Source organism: Eimeria necatrix, genomic scaffold, assembly GCF_000499385.1.
Source record: "Eimeria necatrix Houghton genomic scaffold, Enh_scaff359, whole genome shotgun sequence".
NCBI lineage: Eukaryota > Apicomplexa > Conoidasida > Eucoccidiorida > Eimeriidae > Eimeria > Eimeria necatrix.
In genome coordinates, this window is record NW_013654091.1 from 17,501 (window position 1) to 29,074 (window position 11,574).

An 11,574-nucleotide genomic window follows, 5' to 3' on the forward strand; every position below is an offset into this window, starting at 1 on the left:
CCTCTGCTGCTGCTGCTGCGAGGGGAGAACATGGCTGCAGCAAAGTTGTGCTGCTGCTGTCGCTCAGAGGAGACACAATGTCAAAGTCAGTGCACGGCCGCAGCAGCAAGGAGGACTCATCTGCTGCTGCTGCTGCTGCTGCTGCTGCTGCTGCTGCTGCAACTTTTGGTGATTCTTCTTCTGCTTCTGTCTCTGCTGCTGTTGCTGCTGCTTCGCCTTCATACCACGGAGAGTCAGGGGCCAATAAAATTCCATCCTCAGGCCTGGAAGCACTATAGTTATCATCTGCTGCTGCTGCTGCTGCTGCTGCTGCTGCTGCTGCTTCCGGTGCTCTGCCTGCTGCTCTGGCCTCTGCAGCTGCGGCTTCTGCAGCAGCAGCAGCTGCTGCTGCTGCTGCTAGCGCTGACTGGGACTCTTGCTGCCCGTCGAGCAGCCACGGCAGCCACCGTTTTTCCCGCAGCAGCTGCTGCTGCGCCTCACTCAGTTTGCTGCTGCTGCTGCTGCTGCTGCTGCTGCTCCTGCTGCTGCAGATCTTGCAGCAAGCAACAAGCGCCGCTTTAAGTCTCTCTGCTGCTCTCCGGGCCCTCCAAAAGTGTCCCTTTTCAATCGGTAGCATCGTATTTTTGCTGCTGCTGCTGCTGCTGCTGCTGCTGCTGGCTGCTGCTGCTGCTGCTGCTGCTGCGCTGCTCTTCAGGGGATTCATCCAAATGCTGCGCAGCAGCAGCCCGGCAAAAGTCGCGTTTGCTGCAGCAGCAGCAAAAGCCAACAAGCTGCAGCTGCTGCTGAAGGAGACAAGTAAATCATTGAAGACAGACAGCAGCGCAGCAGCAGCTCCAGGGTGCTGCTGCTGTTCATTTTGCTGCTGTTGCTGCTGTTGCTGCTGCTGCTTCTGTTGTTGTTGCTGCTGCTGTTGCTGCTGCTGCAGCAGTTGCTGTTGCTGCTGCTGCTGCAGCAGCTGCTGCTGCTGCTGCAGGGCTAGCGGGGGGCCTGCTGCATGCACGTGGTGTTTGCGCAGCCGCTGCTGCAGCTTTGCAAGTTTTAAAGAAGAAGCAAAGACAGGGGGCTCGTGCTGCTGCAGTCCTGCTGCTGCTGCTGCTGCTGCTGCTGCTGCTGCCGCACCAAGCAGCAGCAGCAGCAGCAGCAGCGGCAGGGACCACCACCCGCATCGGCAGGGTCTCACTAAGCCGCAGCGCCAACCATTGCTGCTGCTGCTGCTGCAGCGGCTGCTGCTGCTGCTGCTGCTGCTGCTGCTGCTGCTGCTGCTGCGCTCATCTTGAGGTGTACAGACACCGCGCAAAAGGTTAAGGGCTGAAGGCCCTGATGACCCCTGCTGCAGAAAAGGGCCCCAAACCATCAGATTTACAAACACCTTTTGCTGCTGCTGCTGCTGCTGTTGCTGCTGCTGCTGCTGCTGCTGCTGCTGCTGGAGATGGTGTGGAGGCTGCTGCCGAGGAGACCGCTGCGGGAGGGCCTCAGCTGCAGCTGCTGCTGCAGCCAGCAGCTGCAGCTGCTGCTGCTGCTGCTGCAGGCAACGCTGCAGGAGACAATTTAGCTTGGAAATTGATTGCTGCTGCTAACGACGCTTTTTCAGCTGCTGCTGCTGCTGCTGCTGCTGCTGCTGCTGCTGCAGTGGGCAGCGGTATCGAGGGAGACCGCAGACTCCCGTGTTCTGTTTTTGTCTCTTTGTCTGTTCTTTGTTAAAAAGCAAATAAGATAAACAATTAGAATTCGAATTTCATTATGAAGGCGTTTTAAACTGCAGCAGCAGCAGCTGCTGCTGCTGCTGCTTGCTGCTTGCTGCTGCCGCCCGATTTTCGGCAGCAGCAGCGCGCGGCCAGCCAACGGTGCTGCTGCTGCTGCTGCTGCTGCTGCTGCGGCGTGAATTTAGCGAGTTTGTGCAGCGACTGCAGCAAATAATTGCATTAAAGGATTTATGAAACTTGAAAAGCGAAATTGAGTGAATAAAAACAGCGTATATAGCTGAGGTGTACGTACACCCGACTGGCCCGGCCCAGGTGGCTGCGGGCTTCTCTTCCGGCGCCAGGAAGCCGCGGAAAAAGCCGTTTTGGAGGAAATAATGCAATTAAGATCTAAAATTAAATAAAAGTTGAAATTAATTCGCAAAATTAAATAATTTAAATCCCCAAATTGTCCAAACAGCTGCAGATCGGGCGTTGCCGCCGCGCGTCCGCAGCCGCGGTGTCTGTACACCGCAAGGACCACTGGTCCTCTGGGGGCTGTTTCTCGTTTCTTTTTCTTTCTTTTTGTTTATTTATTGATAAAATAAATATAATTGAACAAATAAATCAAAGTGGTGCATCTAAGAAGGTCTATTTGTCCGCAGCAGATCACTCTCTAGACCGCTGCTGCAGCAGCAGCAGCAAAGAGGCTCGCTGTAGCAGCAGCGAAGAGGCTCGCTGCAGCAGCAGCAAACAGTCTTGCTGCAGCAGCAGCAAACAGGCTTGCTGCAGCAGCAAGCTTGTTTGTTTTTGAATTATAATTTCAAATTTGTTTAAACTTTTTTGTTCAATTTCTTTTTTTCGTTTGTCTTTGTCCTGCCAAAAGAAAAGGGAGTTTATTAAAGTTGAGTGTGTCAAAACACAATTGCACCAAATGCAAAACCACATTAACTCTTCCCAAACCCTAAACCCTAAACCCTAAACCCTAAACCCTAAACCCTAGTTCCAAGCCCCAGGCCCTCACCGGGCCGCCCGCGGCCCAGCGGCAAACCCTAAACCCTAAACCCTAAACCCTAGGCCTAGGGACTCACGCCCTTTACCGAGGGATAGCAAATATGCACCACAAGCTCCAAACCCTAAACCCTAAACCCTAAACCCTAACCTGCGTTGTCAACAATGATGGTGGGAATCTGGCGAAGGGCTCGCGCGTACGCCTCCACGGCCAAGCTCTGCAGCAGACACTAAACCCTAAACCCTAAACCCTAAACCCTAACCCCTAACCCCTGAAGAGCTGCTGGGGTGGCGCCCCTCGAGCTTAGGGTTTAGGGTTTTGGCGTGGGGCAGGGTTCCCCTCGAGCTTAGGGTTTAGGGTTTTGGCGTGGGGCAGGGTTCCCCAGTCGAAAACCCGGAATTAGGGTTTAGGGTTTAGGGTTTAGGGTTTACTTCTTTGCCAGGTATTGTGGTGGCCAGGCGAGACACTGCTGCTTCCATGGCCATTTCTGCTGCTCCGGCCCCACAGACCAGCAGCAGCTGCTGCTGCTCAGCAGGCATGAAACCCTCAGCAATGCCGCCAGTGACTGCTGCTGCTGCTGCTGCTGCTGTTGCTGCTTCCCGCTGCTGCCGCCGCTGCTGCTGCTGCTGCAGCACCAACTGCGACAAAATCGCTAAAGCATCATGGAGAGATCTTTCTGCTTCATCCAAACCCTGCTCGCTGCTGCCCCGCAGCACCACAGTGCACGCTCCGCCTAAACCGCAAACCCTAAACCCTAAACCCTAAACCCTAAACCCTAAACCCCAAACCCTAGATCCTGAATTCTGAAGTCTCGGGGCAGCCGCAGCCTGCCCACGAACGCGCCAGCAGCTGCAGCACGCAGAGAAACTGCACAGCAGCAGCAACCGCAGCAGCAGCAGCTGCAGCAGCAACCGCAGCAGCAGCAGCAGCAGCAACCACAGCAGCAGCAGCAGCAGCAGCAAGGCACCTGCTCTGCAACCGGAGAACCTGATGGCCGTGTCATCTCCAATAACAATTTCTTCCATCTTGGCGCAGAAGCCGAGCGGCGCCTGAGTCCCAAACCCTAAACCCTAAACCCTAAACCCTAAAAAAGGGTTTTGGGATCTCGACGAGGGCGGGGCGGCCGCGCGCGGCGCTGCCGCGCAGCGGCCCCCGCGGCTCCGCCGGCGCGCAAACCCAAACCCTAAACCCCAAACCCTAAACCCTAAACCCTAAACCCTACCTCGGAAGGGTTGTCGAAAGTGGAAAGAATCTCAGCGCCAAGAGCAGCAGCAAGTCTCTCCATTCCGTCGAAGTCCGAATGCTCTATTGCTAAACCCTAAACCCTAAACCCTAAACCCCTGCGACTTGCCTTGCAGTTCTCCTTCATCTTGGGCTGGCCCACACCTGTGAAGAAACCGCAAACCCTAAGCAGTAAACCCTAAACCCTAAACCCTAAACCCTAAACCCTAAGCCCTAAACCCTAGCTTGCAGAACTTCCAAGACGGCCTGCGAGAGGCTGTAGAGTTTAGGATTTAGCCCGCTGCACACCCCGCCCCAGGACACCACCGCCGTTAGGGTTTAGGGTTTAGGGTTTAGGGTTTAGGGTTTACCGATTTTCTTCTCAAGAATGAAACCCTCATCCAAAAAAGAATCTTTCATGCAACCCCCTGGCTTTTTCAAAATGTGAATTAAATCCAAAGAGGCGCAGTTGTCTCTTAGCCGCAAAATTGCATCCACTGCAATCTTCGCAAAGTGCTCCTGCGCACAAACCCTAAACCCTAAACCCTAAACCCTAAACCCTAAACCCTAAACCCTAGATCCCGCGGCCCGGAAACAGCGAGGCAGAAGTCAACTTTTGCGCATGCAAGAAAGCGGAGGCCTTGAAAAGGGTTTCGGCGCTTCCTAGGGTTTAGGGTTTGTCGAGGGTTTAGGGTTTATGAGGGTTTGGAGTTCTTGGGGCCTTTTGAAGACCCCAAGAGTTACAGTTTGGGGTTTAGCTAGGGTTTAGGGTTTAGGACGGCTTAGGGTTTAGGAAGCCGTAGGGTTTACGAGGGTTTGGGACTTCGCTAGGGTTTTAGATCCCGCGCTTGTGGAGCTCGCGCCTGCGGCCCTCCCTAGGGTTTAGGGTTTGCTAGGGTTTAGGGTTTGCTAGGGTTTAGGGTTTAGGGTTTGCTAGGGTTTAGGGTTTGCCTTGTCTCCTGGCAGCAACTTGGAAGACAAAGTGGTTCTTGCAACATTTAAAAGACAAGTCCGAAGAGACTCTTCATCAGAAACCCCAAAAGCAACAGCAGCAAGTTGCTTCCTTGCTGCTGCTGCTGCTTTGCGGTAGCCGCTGATGATGGTCTGCGCGCAGCCGCAGCAGCGAGGGTTTAGGGTTTAGGGTTTAGGGTTTAGGGTTTGGCGAGGGTGTGGAGGGGGGCTCAGCCCCAGCCGCACGCAGCCCCCAGAAACCCGCAACCGCCCGCCGGAACCCCAAACCCTAAACCCCAAACCCTAAACCCTAAACCCTAAACCCTAAACCCTAAACCCTAAACCCTAACCTGGGGATGTATGTTTTTCTCCACAAGCTGCTCAGCCTCCCTCAGCAGCTCAGCAGCAAGAACAACAACTCCTGTAGTCCCGTCGCCGCAGACCATGTCTTGCTGCAGCGCCAAATCTGTGCAGCAGCAGCAGCAGCAGCAGCAGCAGCAGCAGCAGCAGCAGCAGCAGCAGCAGCAGCAGCAGCAGCAGCAGCAGCAGCAGCAGCAGCAGCAGCAGCAGCAGCAGCAGCAGCAGCAGCAGCAGCAGCAGGCAGCAGCAGCAGCAGCAGCAGCAGCAGCAGCAGCAGCAGCAGCAGCAGCAGCAGCAGCAGCAGCAGCAGCAGCAGCAGCAGCAATCCAACTCCGTGACATCAATTTAAACAAAAAAGATAAAAAGAAAAACAAGCAACAAAGCAAAAACGCAACCAACCAAACTAAAAAGCAAACAACCCCAACCCCAACCCCAAACCCCAAACCCTAAACCCTAAACCCTAAACCCTAAACCCTAAACCCTAGACCCACCGGCGAGGACCTTGGCTGCGGGGTTTTCGAGCCACACGGACTTCAAAATGGTGGCCCCGTCGTTGGTCACGAGGGGCTTTTCTCTTCTTGCTGCTTCTGCATGCATTTGCTGCAGCATTTTGTCCAAACCCTTGGGGCCGAGGGTGGACTTCACCAGGTCTCCCACGGCCACGGCCCCCACGAAGTATTGCTGCAAACCCCAAAAAAGGGTTTGCAACCAAACCCTAAAACAGGGTTTGCAAGCCCAAACCCTAAAAAAGGGGTTGCAAGCCCAAACCCTGAAAAAGGGGTTGCAAGCCCAAACCCTAAAAAAGGGTTTGCAAGCCCAAACCCTAAAAAAGGGTTTGCAAGCCCAAACCCTAAAAAAGGGTTTGCAAGCCCAAACCCTAAAAATGGGTTTGCAAGCCCAAACCCTAAAAAAGGGTTTGACGCCCCAACCACTGCTCCAAACGACAAACCCTTCAACGGGGGGTCCGCCCAAACAACATCTTGCCAACAACCAAGCAAGAAACCCAAACCCTAAATTAGGGTTTAGGGTTTACGCGGTGCACGGCTAGCAGCACAGGCGTTAAGCTTTTGCACCTACAAAACCCCAATTGGGTCCACGCCCCTTCTACGCACTTTCCCAATATAATTAATTAATTAATTAATTAATTATTTATTTATTTAATTTATTTATTTCAATTTAGTTTAATTACTTTATTTATTTATTTATTTATTTATTTATTTATTTAATAAACGAAAACCCCAGAAAGTGTAAGGGCAAAGGAGGGCGACAGCGACAGAGGCAGCAGCTGCTGGCAGACGCGTCAACCAAACCCTAAACCCTAAACCCTAAACCCTAAACCCTAAACCCTGGGGAGAGTCAGCCACAGAGCCAGCTGCACAGCCAGCTAGCTAGCTAGCTAGAAAGCTAGCTAGCTCCCAAAGGCTCAAACTCCGTTATCAGATAATAAAACACCTTAACCCTAAACCCTAAACCCTAAACCCTAAACCCTAAACCCTAAACCCTCGCTCACCAGGCGCGCAGTGTCTCCCCTGTCCTCTTGGGCCCCCTGCTTTAAGACACCAGGGCCAACGTCCCCTTGCTGCAAGACACACACAAACCCTAAACCCTAAACCCTAAACCCTAAACCCCAAACCCTAAACCGTAGGCGCTTGTTCGTAGTTAGGGGCTGGGTCTGCATGCACTGCAGCTGGAAGAAGGAAGACCTTGGATCTGGCAACCGCCGAACCCTAAACCCTAAACCCTAAACCCTAAACCCTTTTTTGTGTTTTGCGCCTAAACCCTCGATACCTCAGCCCCACAAGCAGCCCAGGGCCTCCAGAGGGGCCCTCTGTGTCTTTAGGCATTTCTTTGAAGTGTATGGAGGAGCGAGCTGGAGAAGGAAAGAAGTGCTGTAGGGTTTAGGGTTTAGGGTTTAGGGTTTAGGGTTTAGGGTTTAGGGTTTAGGGCTGGGATGGCGGCGCACCATCATCTTTGCTCGAGGTTTAGGAAAGGGCGGATTGCAGAAATGCAAAAAGGAAACACAAACGCGTTTTGAGCTTGCACAAACCCTGAAGCCTAAACCCTAAACCCTAAACCCTAAACCCTAGACACATGCAACCAGCAGCCACGGCGCCCCGCGCAGCAGCTACACAGCGGCTGCTGCTGCTGCTGCAGCAGCCGCTGCTGCTGCTGGCAGCTCAGAACCTCTCTATTGGTATTATTTGGATTAAAACTGAAAATAAAGAAGAATTAGCGGAGCAGAAAAGCGGAAAACTTCGAGTTTGAGCTGTGCGTACACCCCAGCAGGCCGCGAGCCGCCGCCGCCGCCGCAGCGCCGACTGAGGCCGCATTTTGCGCGTTTTTGACTCAAAAAAGAAACAAAATTCCCTTATTAATATAATTGGCGGTGAAAAGTGGGAAAAATCCGCGTTTGGAGCTCGCTTTTGGGGTGTACGTACACCGCAGCTCGCGCGCCAGCCGCCGCCAGCTGTCGTTTCGCCGCTGCGCAGCTCGGGTGTCTGTACACCTCAGCCCCCCGCCGCCAGTTCTTTCTTTTCTTTTTCTTTTCTCTTCATCACTTTATTTAAAATGACAGATTCTGTGGACTACTACAGCCTGGAGGGAGGCCGCAAGGGGGTGCCTGAGGAGGCGGACTTCCGCAAGGAGATTCGCCACGGCTTCATCCGGTCCGCAAACCCTAAACCCTAAACCCTAAACCCTAGCCCTCAAGCCTGCCCTGCAAACCCTAGGCCGCAGACCCTAAACCCTAAACCCTAGGCCGCTGCAGCGGGAGGCCAGTGACTGGCGCCCCGTGTTTGTTTGCTTAACCGCCAGTGCTTCTGCTGCTGCTGCGGCTGCTGTTTCTGCTGCTGCTGCTGCTGCTGTTTCTGCAGCAGCAGCAGCAGCAGCAGGCCTGCTGCTGCTGCGGCTCGTTGCTGCTGTTTAACTTTGCTGTTTTTTGCGTCTCTTTTGCTGCTGCTGCTCCCTTTTTGCTGGCGAGTTATTAAATTAAATTTGATTTGTTTTGTTTGCTGCTGCAGCAAAGTCTACGGAATTGTTGCTGCGCAGCTGCTGCTGATTGCTGCAGTCACTTCGCTGCTGCTGTTTGTCCCTGGAGCAGCAGCTTGGGCGCGGGAGCACAGCGGGCCCGTAGTGCTGTTGTCCTCAGGTGCCCAAACCCTAAACCCTAAACCCTAAACCCTAAACCCTAAACCCTAGCTAGCCGCAAACCGTAGCTCGAAGCCAGTCCCGAGGCTTGGAAGGCCCGTTCCCTCTCCCCCGTCCCCCTTCAGCAGGAGCAGCGTGCGCTAGGGTTTCGGGTTTAGGGTTTAGGGTTTAGGGTTTAGGGTTTAGGGTTTAGGGTTTGTGCGTGCAGTGGGGGCGTTGGTGTGCTCGTTGGCGCTGCTGTGTTCTTCTTTGCGGCGGCGGTTTCCGCAGAACTATTTGCTGCTGCTGCTGTTTACTCTTTTGGAGTCTTTGATAGTTGGCAGCATTTCATCTTTTTTCGAAATAAAAGTTATTTTAGTTTCTCTCTTTTGCTGCTGCTGCTGCTGCTGCTTCCTGAGTCTCTTAGCCTGCCAGACGCAGCACGACTTGACTTCCTGCGCGGGTTTTGCTGCGCTGCTGGGCTTCGACCTGCTGCTGCTGCTGCTGCTGCTGCTGCTGCTGCCGGGGCTGCATGCGCTCTACAGCGCATGCACTTTGCTGCTCTTTTCTTTTTATTTGCTGCTGGATACTCAATTAATAATTAAAAGAGGATCCATTTCTTTCCAAGAAGATGACTTTGCTGCTGCTGCGCTGCTGCTCTCCGTGGACTTCGTCAACATCTACTTGAGTCTCTTGCGCCTCATTGGCGAGCGCTCCAGCGACTGAGCTGCTGCTGCTGCTGCTGCTGCTGCTGCTGCAGCAGCAGCAGCAGCAGCAGCGCGGCGAGGGGCTCGCGCGCGGAGTTTCTTTCGGTGGAGCGGCAGCAGCTGCTGCAGCAGCTGCAGCAGCAGCTGCTGCTGCAGCACCAGCTCAGGGGGCGTCTCCCTTTTGGAGTTTCTTACGCTGCAGCAGCAGCAGCGGCAGCAGCAGCAGCAGCAGCACAGTGGGTGCCTGTCTTTTGGAGTTTCTGTTGAATTATATTTCTTTTCTCGGTTTCATATTTCTGTGGACTAAAGTTTTAAATGTGAAGTTTCTTATTTTGCAGCAGCAAAATAAAAAACTTCACAAGCAGCAGCAGCAGCAGCAGCAGCAGCTTTTGTTTTTTTATTTTCTGTTTCCGTTTCTTTAAGTCCTTTTTGCATATCTTTCCACTTTTTGCATGTGCTCTTTCTCCGAAGGAAAAGTGCAGCAGCAGCAGCAGCAGCGGCAGCAGCAACAGCAGCAGCAGCTGCTGCAGCAGCAGCAGCAGCAGCAGCAGCTGCTGCAGCAGCAGCAGCAGCTGCAGCAGCAGCTCCAGCAGCAGCAGCAGCTGCTGCTGCTGCTGCGGTGTGCGTACACCTGGGGCGCGAGAAGTTGAGGTGTACGTACACCGCAGACTCCCGTTTTTGAATATTCAATTTTTTAGTTTTCGAATTTCCAAATAAATCTTTTTATCTTTTTGCAACTCTTTTGCTTCCTTTGCACCTTAGAGAAAGGCCCTCAAGGGCTTTAGGGTTTAGGGTTTAGGGTTTAGGGTTTGCGGCTCCGTAGCCTAGTCTTCGGGTGTTTAGGTCTCGCCACACAAACCCTAAACCCTAAACCCTAAGAACCCTAGCCCGGAGCTCCCCCAAGCCCTCTTCGCTGCAAACCCCAGGAGCTGCAAACCCTAAACCCTAATTGTGAAAACCCTAGCAAACCCTAAACCCTAATTGTGAAAACCCTAGCAAACCCTGAATTCTGCAGGAGGCCGCAAGCTGCACACTCTAAACCCTCATTGCCGCAAACCCTAGGGCCCCAAACCCTAAACCCTCGTTGGAAGCCCCCCGAGCAACTCCAGAAGGCCCTAGGGTTTAGAAGTTTAATTTAAAGAGGATTAACGAATGCTGGCGTGCGCTGCTGCTGCTGCAGCAGCAGCTGCTGCTGCTGCTGCTGCTGCAGCTGCTGCTGCTGCTGGTGCCGCTGCCTCTAGTGTTTTGCGGGGGTGCAGCAGCAGCAAAGGGGGAAACAGCGGGCCGGAAGGAGGATGAAATAAAAAGCGGAAAGGGTGAAGGAAGGCGCGCGGAAGTTTAGGGTTTAGGGTTTAGGGTTTAGGGTTTAGGGTTTAGGGCTGGGGGTTAGCGGTTGGACTGGTTCTGGTGGTCTGGGTGTGAACGGACTCGAGACGCTGCGCAGGGAGGAGGAGGCGAAAAGGGGTAAAAGTGGAGGAAATTTGGATTTTTTTTGGAAAATAAAAAGTAAAAGAAGAAATTAAATCCAATTGGAGTGGAAGAATTGGGTTTAAAAGGATTTAAAGGGGCGAATCGCGGCTGCGCAGCGGCTGCTGCTGCGCGGCGGCGCTGCACGGCAAACGGGGCTCCAGCGCAGATCCCGGGGGCTGCTGCGTGTTTGGCGGCGTTTTGGGGTTTGTTTTGAAGGGAAATTTGAATGAAATGGTGAAAAATGAATTTGAAATTCGATTTTGGCGCGAGCAGGTCCCGGTAGGCGTGGCAGGCGGGCTTGCGCGCGCGCGGAGCTGGGGTGTACGTACACCCGAAGCGCCTCGACACGGTGCAGCTCTCGAGTTGCCGCGGCTTTTAATCATTTTTTCATTTCTTTTTCTTTTTCTTTTTGCAGGAGTTTCTTTTTTTTCTTTTTAAGCCCGAGGGCTGCGGCGGAGCGCCGCGGGAGCGCTGCGGGCTGCCGCTTCCCGGCTTGCAATTCCCCTCTTGCAAAAACTCCTTTCTTGAATTCTTTTTTTCTTTTTCCCACTTTTCCTCTTCTTTCCTTTCCCCTTTGTCTCGCTTTGTCTCTCTTTGTCTATTTACCCCGAGGCCCTCTCCAGGGGCCTCTCTTTGCTTTTTCTTTTCATCTTTTCTTCAATGAATTCCTCTTAACTCCATTTCCGACTTCTCCATTTTCTCCGCGCCCCAGCGGCCGCTCCCGCCGCAGCAAACGCCGCCCAACTGCCCAGCTAGCTGCTGAATTAACTAATTAATTAATTAATTAACTAACTAATTAATTAATTAATTAATTAATTCCCCAATTAATTAATTAATTAATTAATTAATTAATTAATTAGTTCTTTTATTGTTCAAGGTATTCACCAGTTCTTTCTTCTGCGCTTCTCCACAGCGGCGAGCTGCGCTTTGCTGCTCTCGCGCTGCTTTTATTGCAAATGTGCAGCAGCAGCAAACTTTGCTTTTGCTGCTGCTCTTTTTCTTTATTTGTCTTCTTTCCATTTGCCTTCTTTCGATTTGACTATTTACA

General features: G+C 52.9%; 2 protein-coding genes across 2 annotated transcripts in view; one reads left to right on the forward strand and one right to left on the reverse strand.

The window, feature by feature from the left end:
- ENH_00046780 (hypothetical protein, conserved) overlaps window positions 1-1,354 on the reverse strand; it is a gene marked incomplete at both ends in the record, with an annotated part of 2,973 nt that extends 1,619 nt beyond the window's left edge. Inside the window, one exon of the mRNA XM_013581039.1 lies at window positions 1-1,354. This exon is cut by the window's left edge and continues 1,619 nt beyond it. Within this exon, the coding sequence (XP_013436493.1) occupies window positions 1-1,354 (1,354 nt within the window).
- A 6,437-nt stretch (window positions 1,355-7,791) lies between these two features.
- ENH_00046790 (hypothetical protein, conserved) lies at window positions 7,792-8,400 on the forward strand (the record flags this gene model as incomplete). Its single annotated transcript, XM_013581040.1, has 2 exons — window positions 7,792-7,889; window positions 8,244-8,400. 2 exons carry the CDS (start codon window positions 7,792-7,794, stop codon window positions 8,398-8,400), a joined length of 255 nt encoding a protein of 84 aa, XP_013436494.1.
- Between the last annotated feature and the right edge of the window lie 3,174 nt (window positions 8,401-11,574).